Here is a 13,656-nt window from a genome sequence, read left to right on the forward strand (position 1 = left end):
CTGCTGAACCCAGGTTAGGTTTGACCCTGCGTGGTCCTTGGACTTTTTGCAGGGGGTCAGGAAGGGAGCTGGGGTGAGGCTTGAGAGTAAACAGCCAGGCTGGTGTTTCATTCGTTCAACCAGTGAATCCGATGTCAAAACCGAGTGGAACTGAAATTCCAACCAGTTCACTTCCCTGAGCCTCAATTTCCTCATCTGTAAAATGAGCGGAATGATATCTACCACACATATGATTAGTAAAGTTGAAATATGTCACGTACCTGGTACATCCCAGATCTTCCATCCTCCTCCACCTAACCACTATCCTGAGTTTAGGTAAGTTTGTATGCATTTTCATACTTTTACTACGTATATATAAATCGTTAAATACTTAATAGAAATCTTCGTGTTTAAAACCTTTATATAAATGGTACCATGCTGTACTGGCTGAATACAACAGATGTGCCTCAGCCTGCATCCCCACGCACCAGTGTGCCCTTGCCTCCCATTTTCCTAACCTTCCTCTCAGAGTTGGCAGGGTGCCTTCTCAGGCCTTAGCAACTTCCTCTTCCTCTAGCGGTTTCAAGGGTTGATGTTCATTTTTCCTCTTATTCTGCTCCATCTTACTGGGTCGTGTCACCTACACTTGTGACTGTTGTGACCACATATATCCAGGTGATCCAAGTGTTCATGGAATAAAACACTGCCTTACCCCAGGTGCCACCCGTTTCCCTTCTCAATCACATGCCTCTTTCCCCCTACCTGGAGTTACTGCTACAGTGAATTTTGTCTTAATCGTTCCTTTGTTTTTCTTAATGGGTATTACTATCTATGTGATCATCTCTAAACAATACGTTGTTTAGTTTTGCCGATTTTTTGCCTTTTTTGTAAATGAAATCATGCTGTATACATTCTTCTGCAACTTGCTTTTCTCTTTCAGCATTGCTTTTCAGAGTCATTTGTTTGGATACTATAGCTGGGTTCATTTATTTTCATTTCTGTATAATCCACTTATTCATTTTATTATCGGTGAACTTTGGGTTATTTCAGTTTGTACTATTACAAAGAATACTGCTTTAACATTTTTCTGTGTTTGTGTAGTATAGATACAGATATCTAGGAGTTGAATTACTTGAACAGATATGCTTATGTCCAACCTAACTAGGTAATAGGAAACTTTCTCAAAGTGATTGCATCATCTATTTTCCCATGGACAGTGATGATTCTTGTTCTATGCCCTTACCAACACTTCCTATTATCATTTTTTTCTTTGTCAGTCTGGCAGGTATTAAGTGATATCTCATTGTGATTTTAATTTGCATTTCTTTGACTACTAATGAGGTTGAGCACCTATTCATGTGTTATAATCTATCCAAGATTCTTTGTAAAAGTTCCATTTATGTTTTTGCCCATTTAAAAATAGGTGGTTTGTTTTTTTCTTTTCAATTAATAGGAATTCTTTAAATATTCTGGCTACTACTCCTTTGCTAATTATATGTGTTGCAAGTATCTTCTCCAGGTTTGTGGTTTGTCTTTTCACTCTTTCTATGTTGTTTTTCGATAAATACAAATTTCTAGTTTTAATGTAGTCAAATTTATCAGTCTTTTCCCTTAGAGTTAATGGGAGTTTTGTCTTGTTTTAAAAAGCCTATATATCCCAAGGTCATAAAGAATTTCTCCTATATTGTCATCTCAAAGGTTTATAATTAAAATATGTATGTGATATGAAGTAGGAAGTCTATTTCATTTTTTCCCATGTGGATAAGCAGATGTCCCAGCACCATTTAATGAATAGTGCATCCTTTCCCCAGTGACCTATAGTGCTATCTCTGTCATAGATTAAGTGTCCATAAATACGTGGATTGTTTCTGCGCTCTTTATTTTGATTCATTGGTCTATGCCAACCCTACACTGTTGAAATTACTAAATCTTTATAACAAATCTTGATAACTGGTAGGGGAAGTTCCCTTACCTTGTTCTTCTTCAAGAGTGTCTAGGCTATCTTAGACGTTTGCACATCTATATAATTTTGGAGTCACCTTATCAACTTCTAGGAAAAAAAAGCTTTTTTGAATTTTTACTGAAATCATATTAATCTATAAGTTATTTGGGGGGAGAATTAACATCTCTATGTCATTGAGTATTCCAACCATTAATGGTATATATTGATAGATAAATTTTATATGTATTTATATATTATATATATTTCCCCATTTATTTAGCTATTTAATGTCTTTCAATAAAGTTTGATATTTTTCTCCATAAATGTCTTGAATATATTTTGTTAGATTTATTCCTGGGTGTTTTTTATGTTATTTTATCTTTAAAAATTTTTATTTTCAGATATTTATGGCAGAAGTATAGAAAAGAATTGCTTTTAGTAGATTGATCTGTTTAGCAGCCTTGATGAATTCTTACTTGCTTATAAATTCTTTGTATTAACTACGTGTACAGTCCATATCATCTGTAAGAAATGACAATTTTGTTTCTTATTTTCAAATTCTGACAGTTTTTTTTGTTTGTTTGTTTTGTTTTGTTTTTCTTGCCTTACTGCCCTGGCTAGACTTATAGAACAATGGCAAATGGAAAAGGCAGACATGACACCCTTATCTTGCTCTACTACCTTTTGCGTCCTTCATCTCATTGGCTGGCTAGCACCTCTCTCCACTCAATATTTGCTCCATCAATAGAGCTCTCAAATCCATCCCCTCCTCTCTACCCCATAGCCAATAACCTGATTCCATCATTATTATCTCCCACCTGGATCAGTGCACCAACTTCCTCACCTGTCTCCAAGCATCCAGTCTAGCAGGACCCTTGTTCAAAAAGTGAGGGGCCGGGGGAGTGCCATTTAAGCTCCTAAAATATAAATCTTTTCCTTTTCTTCCTCAGTCTTTCTCTTGCATTGTCGTGTTTTTTAATTTGCTCTTTAAGTAAATAAAATGTTTTAAATTAAAAATTTACGATTTATCTTTATATTGTACAATGTTAGTTTTGAAGATAAATATAAGAGCCTTTAATTCATATGCAGAATCACCACAATTACACAATTTATATTTCATAGCTTATACATGCATATGTTTTTTCTAACCAGAAAGAGGAAACGCTGCACAAAACCAGCTTCATTTCACTTTTTGATATGTGCACATTTTATCAGTACTCTACCTTCAGTTTACTGATGAGTAAAAAAGTCTGGATGAGAAAAGGAATTATGAATTTCCCTATCTTTTCCTTTCCTTCTACATAAACATTTTCAGCATTCGTGTTTGGCTAGTACAGAGTAAGTAACATGAGGAACATACGATAGGGTCCCGTGGTTGGAAAACATGGCCACTTGGAGCTGTTAGCACTCGTGCTTCTGCAGATTTAACAAGTTTGCCTTGTACTCGCTTTGAGTTCTGAACTCCCACACGTCATGGGTCCACTGGAATTTTGTGTCCATGGGACTTTACAATCATCATATGTGTGTGCACAGATACTGTGTCTGTGCCATTCATTTTAGGAAAAAATAAGGGAAGCATTTTATCCATCCGCCTCATACCCCCGGATCCAGGTTTCTCCCCACAGGTCACTAACCCCTGGGGCTTCCAGGAGATGCATGCAAATGCCCTGAACAAGAAGTCTTGGGAGGGAAGTTGAAAGTATGGGGCAGGCCTGGGGCGGGCACACCCAGTGATGCACCGCAGGAAGCAAATAGGAACCTGTGCAGTATTGGTTTCCACAGCTGGTCTGGACTGGGTCAGGTGAGGCCAAGAGAATCTGAAGTGGGGCACAAAAGGGTCTGACACAGCCACCTGATCCTTCTCCTTCCAGCACACACAGTACTGTCACTGTTTACTGTATTTTTTACATTTTTTTCCTCTATCGTCTTTAATATACATAACCCTCTATTCATTAGCAGTTAATTCCTATTTTTCCCTTCCACTAGTTCCTGGGAACCACTAATTTATGTTCTCTATGTTTCTGTAGGTTTACCTGTTCAAAGTGTTTCATATAAATGGAATCATACAGTATGTGGTCTTCATTTTTAGTTGAGATATTGTTTGTATACAGTGATATGAACAGAACTTAAGTATTATCTAGATGACTTTTGACAAATAGATACACCCATGTAACCTATACCCCAGTAAAATAAGCATATATGAGGATAATTTTTAAAAAGTTCACATGGAGTAGATATTTCACACTACTATCATGGAATAATAGGGTTTTCCCATTTTTTCACTATTAGAACTACAATGAGTCATTTATTCACACAGTTTCCCTTATATTTTGGATCATTTCTTTGGATTAACTTGTTCAAAAGACATAAGCATTTTCAAGGCTCCTCCTGATTTTATTGCTATATTGTTCTCTAAAAGTCATCAGCAGTTTCTACATATTTATCAGCATTTATATTGTTTTTGGTTTTTTTGCTAATTCAGTAAGTGAAATAATACATAGTTTGAGTGTACATTTTGTTACTATTAGAACAAAAGTTTCTTGCTCCAGAATGAACCTAGTGAGAACATCCCACTGAAAGTTTATGACAATCCATTTGATTCTGGGTAGTACAGTGTGACATACTTTATTTTCCAGTTTGTTTTTTCAGAGGCAATTTCCACTCCCCCCTCATTGTCACACTCCTCTGGTGGAGATGACTTCCACCTGTCCCATTGCTTCTCAAGTCTTTTTTTATACTGCAAAGAAAATTTTATATATCACTTGCCATGAATTTTTGTCAATAGTAGTTACATAAATCTGCCTAGTGCCATTCTCCAAATGCTATGACCATTTTATGTCCATAATTCACTTCTGTATTTACAGAATTTTCATGATCTACGTAAGTACATCTATCAGTGAAGGCTTAAACATTGAGATGCAATCTAGCATCCATAATATCTGATGTTTTGCAGACAGCAATGTAAAAGATTTATTTTTAATCACCTTTTCATTTGAGTCACCTTATGTAAAAAAAAAAAATCAATAATTTAGATGTTCAAAGTCTCTAAATATTTTCCAGTATACTCATAGAAATGTTTATAGACAGTTAAGATTTTCAGAAACAACTTCCATGTCCACATCCTGTTGTAATTTCTGTACCATTTTGTTTTCCAGCTGCTTTCCTTTGCATGCGAAAGGGGCCCGAATGAGATAAATGTTTTGCTTGACTTCTTTGATGTCCTTAACTTGCTGTAGTTCTTTATTTTTCTTCAACTTATTCATTATAAATTTAGCTTGGTGTTTCTGTTTGATCTTGACTGTCTTAATTGCATCATTAGTTTTATTCCACAGTTCTTGCTGGTATTTGACAGATTCATTTCTATATTTTTGAAATTCAAATGAATTATCCACTGAAAGCTCTTTACCAGCTGCTTTCCGGAATGCTTTAGTCACCTGACTTTAGGAAGATTATGCTTCTCTTTAAAGTTTTTATGACACTTGGATTTATAGAATCTGAACACCTTACAATCATTGCGGATGAACATCGTGCTGTGGCTGGGGTACATGGACCCCGAACAGAAATAACACTTCTCAATATGTATGTTGAGCTGAGTGGAGACCCACCCACCACATAAATGCCAAGCAAGTCTCTCAAGTCTCTTACCTGATCTTTGACACTCTCGCTATGAACCTTGAAGAGGCGTATCACCTTTCTGAGCCTCATTTTCCTTGACTGTAAAATGGGAATCATAATAATAATACCAACTTAGAGAGTTAGTGCTAATCAAAAAAATATTTTACCAGAATACAGTGGTATTCAGGTTACAAAGCACTGTCAAGTCCATTTTCTCACTTTGAAAAATTAATAACTTTTTCTGTTAAACAGATATACTGCATGAAATGTAGGAAACAAAAGTAGTTTTAAAAACCTATAACTAATCCAGAAACCATTACTATTATCATTTTGGTAAATTTCCCTCGGGTCTTGTTAATGACATACACGTTTTGTATATTTGAGATCATAATATATAGAGACCTCCTTTTACTTCTTTTTTTCTACCCAACATGAGCTAGCTTCATAATGCTCTCAATTTGTGCCAGGTTGTATGCAAAATCTTTTATAAACAGTAATTTATTTAATCCTCATTGAAGAGATTTTTCTCATATTGCAAATAAGGAAACTGGCACAGAATGGTTAAGTAACTACACAGTTAATAAGTAAAGAAGCTAGAATTTGAACCTGGGTAGTCAGACTCCAGAGTCTATTCTTAACTTTCATTTTATGCAGTTTCTCTCACTACAGAATATTCCAGCCTGTGGATGTATCACAATTTATATAACCACACCCTATTTCCCTGTTATAAATAATACATTAATGTGACCCTCTCTGATGCATTATTGTTTCAGATGGATTTGAAGAAAGAATTGCTTGCTTAGGGAATATCAATATTTGTCAATCTTGATCCAATTTGTCAAATTAATTACCCTCCAGAAATTTGGTTCATATTCTCCATACTCTCATAATTTTATATTTCAAATATTTCCTGAATTATTGAGTGAAAAAATTTTGCCATGGACCCTCCAACAATAAGCATTAGCATTTTTTAATTAAACCTTTTATTTTGAGATAATTGTAGATTCACATGCAGTTGTAAGAAATAACAGAGAGATCCATGGTTCCGTTACCCAGTTGCCCTCAATGGTGACATCTTGCAAAACTGTGTGCAATATCACAACCAAGATACTGACAGTGATACAGTTAAGATACAGAACATTTGCATCACAAGAATCCTTCATGTTCCCCTATTACAGCCATGCCCACTTCTCTCCTGTTCCCATCTTCTTCTGAACCCTCAACCACTAGTCGGTGGTCCATTTCTATAATTTTGTCATTTTAAGAATATTATATAAATGCAATCACTATATAACCTATTGCACACTATATAACCTATTGCAATTGGCTTTTTCCACTTAGCATAATTCTCTGGAGATTGATCTAGATTGCTGCATTTTATCTATAGTTCATTTTTATTGTTGAATCGTATGCCTTGATGTGGATGCATTATTTCATTTAACCAGTCACCCATTGACAGGCCTATGAGTTGTTTTCATTTTTTGACTATTACAAATAAAGCTGCTATGAATATTTGTGTGTAGTTTTTTGTGTAAACATAAATTTATTTTTCAGGGATAAATGCTCAGAAGTGCAATTGCTGGGTTGTATGGTAACTGCATGTTTAGTTTTATAAGAACTGTCAAATCATTTTTCAGAGGGGCCGTACCATTTGACATGACCACCAGCAGTGTATGAGTGATTCACTTTCTCCTAATCCTTGCCAGCATGTGGTTTTGTCACTATTTTTTATTTTAGCCATTCTAATAGGTATGTAGTAATATCTTGTGGTTTTAATTTGCATTTGCCTAATGGCTAATGGTTTTGACCATTTTTTATATGTAGATTTTCCATTTGTATATCCTCTTTGGCGAAATACCTCTTCCATGTCTTTTGCCCATTTTCTAATTGGATTTTTTTTTTACCGTTGAGTTTTGAGAGTTCTTTGTAAATTCTAGATACTAGTCCTGTGTCATATATGTAGTTTGCAAATATTTTCTCCTATTCTGTAGCTTGTCTTTTTATCCTCTTAACAGGATTTTTTACAAAGCAAAAGTTTTAATTTTGATGCAGTCTAGTTTATCCATTTTTCTTTTTATGGATCGTGCTTTTAATATTAATAACTCTTGCCAAGCCCTAGATCCCAAAGATTCTCTCCTATGATGTTTACTATTTTCAACTTTTACATTTAAGTCCATGATCCATTTTGAGTTAATTTTGGTATATATACAGTTAAATTTGAGGGGTTTTGTTTGTTTGTTTTCGCACCTTTTTATAAAATCAGCTGAACACGTTTATTTCTGGTTTGGTTTTTTTTTTGGTTTTCCCGAGTACTCATTTCTATTGCATTGATCTATGGGTTTGTCCCTCTTCCAATAGTCTTCATGACTGTAGCTGTATAATGTCTTGAAATCAAGTAAACTAATTCCTCCCATTTTACTTGTTTTTCAAATCGTTTTAGCTATTTGTTCTTTTGTCTTTTCATATAAATTTTAGAATATTGTCTATATCTACTAAAAAAAATCTTACGGGGGTTTTGATGGGAATTGTATTAAACCGTATATCAATTTGAAGACAATTGACATCTTTCTTATGATGGTTCTTACATACAACAAACATGGTAAGTTTCTTCATTTATTTAGATAGTCTTTGATTTCCTTCATCTGCATCTTATAGTCCTGTACATATTGTATTCGATTTACCCCTCCTTCTTCTGAATGATATTGCATTTTTAATTTTGATGTCCATGTAATTCCTCACTAATATGTAGAAATATTATTGATTTTGTGTATATTTTTTTATATCCTGCTAATACAAGATTATCTTTGCTGAGCTCACATATAGAAAAATTTTTTTTGATTTTTTTGACATTTTCTATGTAGCCAATCATGTCACCTACAAATAGGATGATTTTATTTTTCCTTTCTGGTTCGTATACCTTTTATTTTATTTTATTGCATTATTGCACTGACTAGAACTTCCAACACTGTGTTGAATAAGAATGGTAAGAGCAGACATCCTTTCCTTGTTCCTGATTTGGGACAGAAAGCATTCAGTCTTTTACCATTAAGTATGTTAGGCATAGATTTTTTTTGTAGATGCACTGTGTTGAGAAAGTTCCCTTCTACTCCTACTTTTTTAGTGTTTAAAAATCATGAGCAGAAGTTGAATTTTGTCATGTGATTTTTCTGATATCTGTTGATATCATGAAATTTTTCTTCTTTAAACAGTTAATATGGTGGATTACACTGATTGGTTTTTAAATATTAAACCAGCTTTGCATCCTTGGAATAACCCCATTTGATCATAGTGTACAATTTTTTTTATTATTTCCGAATTGTATTTGCTAACACTTTGTTAAGGATTTTTGCATCTGTATTCATCAGAGATATTAGGCTGTAATTTTCTTTTTTTGTTCTGTCTTTGGTATCAGAATAGTATAGCTTCATAAAATGAATTGGGAAGCATTCCCTCCTCTTCTATTTTCTAGAAGAGATTGGTGTAATTCTTCTTTAACACTTTGGTAGAATTCTCCAATGAAATTATCTGGGCCTGAAAATGACTTTTTTGAGAGTTTTAAAATTATGAATACAATTTCCTTAATAGTTATAGGGCTATTCAAATTCTCTGTTTCACATTGAATGACTTGCGGTAGTTTGTGTTTTTTTGAGGAGAGGACCATCTTGTTTAAGTTGTCAAGTTTATGTGTGTAGAGTTATTTATAGTATTCCCTTATTATGCTCTTGATATCTGTGTGGACTGTAGTGATCATTCCTGATATTTGGTAATTTGTGTCTTTTTTTTCTTGTCAGTCTTCACAGAGATTTGTCAATATTATCAGTCTTTTCAAAGAACTAGCTCTTGGCTTCAATGAATTTCTCTGCTATTTTTCTGTTTCAACTCATTGATTTCTGCTTTTATCTTTATTGTTTCCTTCCTTCTGCTTCCTTTGGGTTTATTTTGCTCTGCTTTTTCTATGTTCTTGAGGAGTTTAGATTAATGACTTGAGACTTTTCATCTTGTCTAATATATATATTTAGTGCTATAAATTTTCCTCTTGGCACTGATTTAGCACAAATTTTAATATGTTATATTTTTATATTCATTCAGTTCAATGTATTTATTTTTATTTCTCTGAGACTTCCTTTTTGGCCAAAGGACTATTTAGAAGTGTATTGTTTATTTTCCAAGTATTTGGATATTTTCCTGTTATCTTTCTGTTATTGATTTCTAAGTGTGATTTCACTGTGATCGGAGAAGGTGTGGACAATCATGATATATGTTCTTTGGGCACTTGAAATGAATGTGTATTTTTCTGTTGTTGGGTGGAGTATTCTGTATGTATGAACTTTTTTGTTGATGGTGTTGAAGTCCTCTGTATCCTTGTTGAATATCAGTCTAGTTGTTCTATCAGTTGTTGAGAGGCGTATTGAAGTCTCCAAATGTAATTGAATCTGTTTCTCCTTTCAGTTCTATCAGTTTTGCTTCATGTATTTGGCATCTCTGCTATTTCATGAGTATACATTTAGGATTGCTTTATCTTCTTGGTGGGTTGACCCTTTTATTATTATATAATGGAAAAGAAACAATAAAAAAAAATTGGGGAGAAGAGATTCCTGAGTAGTACCAGGCAGAATGGAGTCTAGGCTCCCCATACCATTGACTGGTGGGGTGGGGAGGGCGTGATCAATTTTCCTTTTAATTTTACTATCAGATTGATAAAAATTAAAATGTGTGGTGACTATTGGTGAGGAAGTAGGCCCTTTCATACTTTGCTTTGGGGATTATACACTGGTCTAACTTTCATGGGTAATGCTTTGATAATAGCTAATAAGAATACAAACTCACATACCCTTTGACCAAGCAATTACACTTCTAGGAATTTATCCCAATGGTGTAAGCACACATGAGTGAAATGACGTTAAGAGCAAAAACTTGGAAACAATCTGAATGTCCTTCGGTAGGAGACTTGTTACATAAATAACGGTACATTCCACATGGTAGAATACTGAGGCAGCCACTTTTTTAAAAAGAAAATGTTTATCTGTTGATATGGAATGATCGATTGTCAAGATAAAATGTTAAATGAAGAAAAAAGAAAGCAACATGCAGAACAGTATTTCTAGTATTTTATCATTTGTGTAAAGGAAAACACACACACAGATATTTGCCTATATGTGGCAAAAACAAAAACAAACAAACAAAAAAAAACAGGCTGGATACATAAACAGCTGCTAACAGCACTTCCTCAGGGGTACCCCCACCACCACCACTCTGCTGAAGGCCACAGTGGACAAATAATTGACAGGCCAAACTTTTCCCAGCCCAGATGCCAGCACTGGACTCTGTGGTGGCCCCATGAGGCCCCTGAAACAATAGGCAGAGACAGGCCAAAGCTGTGTCTGCACCCATGCCCTTTGAACCTACTCTTTCAGTGTTTGCTTTTACAGACACGTAGGTCCCCAGTATGGAGGTGGGAGAGGGGCGGAAAAGAAAGGAGCCTACCCATTGGCCAAGGGCACCTCTAGACTGGCCCTCTAGATTGGCCTTGTTCCAGTGTCCAGTGCTCAGACTTTAGATTAATTGGGAGACTGTGAGATGGGAGAATGGGATCCAGATGCTGAGGATGCTCGTTAATGGGAATGTGACAGAAGAATGCAGTTTGGGGGAGACCCCCCTACTAATTCATCCCTATTAGGGTGTCTTCCCTACTCCTATGCCCCTCCCTCCAGGCCCACTTAGATTTGTAAACTGTCCCTTGGGTCTGCCTTGATGTCACTGTTGGGCAGCAGAGTACAGAGGTAGGGGGATTTCTTAGAGAGCTTTCCACCCCTATCCTCATCTTAGACTGCTTCATCGTGAGTGGTGAGGGACCCACAAGAGTCCCAGGAGCTGGCTGCATCTATCCACCAACATGCTTCTCCCTTTGGAGTCCTCTAGACTCATAGAATATTCCTCACCAGCTGAGCACCCTCTCTGAGCCTCTGTCTTTCCACCTGTAAAATAGGGGTGTGTACGATTATGTAACATTATATCATAATTGTCTGATTATGTGTCTCACTGCCCCACTAGTTCCAGAAGGGTCAGGAAAGTGTCTGCTGCTGTATTCCCAATGTCCAGCTCAGTGCTTGGCACACAGAAGGCACATAATGTTTGTGGAGTAAATTAATGCTCCCAGACGTTGGAGCATTAATTTCAGCCTCCAGATCTGGCCATTCTTAGTAGGGGTCAAAACCTTCACCAATCCAAGTCTCTAATGTCCCTGGCTGAGGCTGGAAACTTCTCCAAGGAAGCTGGATATTTTCTTAGGTCAATTCCCACTCAAGTCAGGGCTTTCACCATTCTTTTATTCTAGCATTTGCTGAGAGTCTAGTCCAGGAACCCTAGAAATTCAGTGGTCTGGGATGCTGTCACTCCCTTCATTTCTCAGATGATCTTTTCTCTCTAGATAGACATTGCCTAAATAATCCCATATTGAAATGCAAAATGAGCACGGAATGCTCTGAGAACTTGTAACCAGGGTACCTGGCCCAGTCTGGCTGAAGGTCAGGGAAGACATCCTGAAGTGAGATCTGAGAGAGGAGGAGTTATGCAGTCAAAGAGGGAAGAGGCAGCTCATGCTGGGAAGCTATGAGAGTCTCCTCCCTAGTCCACTGCCCCTCTGCGGTGGCGCTCCGTTTGCTGGGAGTCCTGGCAGCAACCCCCACCTCTGTGGTCAGCCTCTCTCCAGCAGGAACTAACCTTTACTCTATAGTGCCAGGAGAGGGCACCCTGCTCCCAGGTTTGGCCTCAGCCTGCCACAGTCCTTTGTCTTTTGATGTCTAAAGCCCGCAGCTGCAAAATGCAGCTTATTGCTGCTCCCTCTCATAGAAGAAACTAAGGCTCAGAGAAGTTTAATGGACATGGCTAGTCAGTAGGCTTTTGTTTTCAGGGCCTTTAGCCCATGGAAGCATCTGCTCTGGATATTGATAGTGACAGTGTAATGCTACTAGTTGACATTTTTTTGAGTACTTCATATGCTCTACTGTGTAAGATAGGTGTTGTTATCATACCCATCTTACGGATGAAAAAAAAGGCTTACAGTGGTTGATTGACTCAAAGTTAGGAAGCACCAGTGATGTTTAACTCTAGAACTTGTGCTGGTAAGCTATTCTGCTTTCCCATTATGATCTCCCCTGTACCCCATAACCACAGATTCATTTGAGAATGCTAGATACAGAGATGCAAAAAACAACAGGACAAAGTCCTTGCTTCCTGGCTCCATCTTAATGAACATATGTGTGTTTACACATGAATACAGTCATACAAACCTTCAGACACATATTCAGCCACACCTACAGTATATGCTTTCCCTACCATCACAAACAAATACGTATGTACACATATATTTACATACTCTCATATACTTTGTCACACATTCAGACACACACATACACTCTGTTAGGTGTTAGATGAGGCTTGGCTCTTGACCTGTGCTTTAACTGCCAGGGCCTTGGGGCCTAAGATTCAGCCAGTGATCTGTGAGCTGATTGTGACACCTCTCCCTTTTTCCCTTCCATTCATTCCACAAACATGGCAAGCCGCCCACTATGGGGCAGGCTACTAGGGAACACAGATGACTCAGACCTGGCCCCTGCCCTCAAGGAACTTCTTAGCTATGGGGGAGAAAGATTCACCAAGGACTACCACACAGTCATCAATGCCAGGGCAGGTCTGAGTAGAGCTACTAGAGTGCAGAGAGGGGCTCCACTCCTAGACACACCAGCCTGGGGACTGTGTGGGTTGCTCAGAGGAAGAGGAGTCCACCTGGGTCTTCAGAGAGAGCCGGGCAAAGAAAGCAGAAAGAGACCTGCCCAGGTGTGGAGACAACATTTGCAAAGTCATGGCAGAGTAAAAAACTGGGGGGAAAAATAGCCAACGTCATGAACTGTTTCGAATCTTCTATGTAGATCGTCCTGTTTAATCCCCTCAATAACACTATGGGATAAAAATTGTTATTAACTGCATTTTATAGACAAGGAAACTGAGGGTCAGGAAGACTTAGCTGGTCAGTTGCAGGGTCAGGATCTGAAGCCCAGCTCCACCAAACTCCAGGGTGTAGGCTTATGGCCCCAGGGCTCTGCTGCTTTGGCTGTGGTTCC

At 37.2% G+C, this 13,656-nt stretch overlaps 2 protein-coding genes across 2 annotated transcripts in view; one reads left to right on the plus strand and one right to left on the minus strand.

Annotated features, from left to right (window-relative positions):
• The first annotated feature begins 63 nt into the window (after window positions 1-63).
• ITCH (itchy E3 ubiquitin protein ligase) overlaps window positions 64-13,656 on the plus strand; it is a 145,485-nt gene continuing 131,892 nt past the window's right edge. Inside the window, exon 1 of the mRNA XM_039864107.1 lies at window positions 64-315. The gene's annotated coding sequence lies outside the window, so the exon portion shown is untranslated. The remainder of the gene's footprint in view (window positions 316-13,656) is intronic.
• On the minus strand, window positions 4,999-5,626 carry LOC120603371 (probable ribosome biogenesis protein RLP24). The gene is given in 3 exon segments (XM_039863715.1): window positions 4,999-5,354; window positions 5,357-5,510; window positions 5,567-5,626. Coding segments are annotated over 3 exon segments (570 nt in total).

This window comes from Pteropus medius, unplaced genomic scaffold (assembly GCF_902729225.1).
Source record: "Pteropus medius unplaced genomic scaffold, Ma_sr-lr_union100, whole genome shotgun sequence".
In the NCBI taxonomy this organism is placed as follows: Eukaryota; Metazoa; Chordata; class Mammalia; order Chiroptera; family Pteropodidae; genus Pteropus; species Pteropus medius.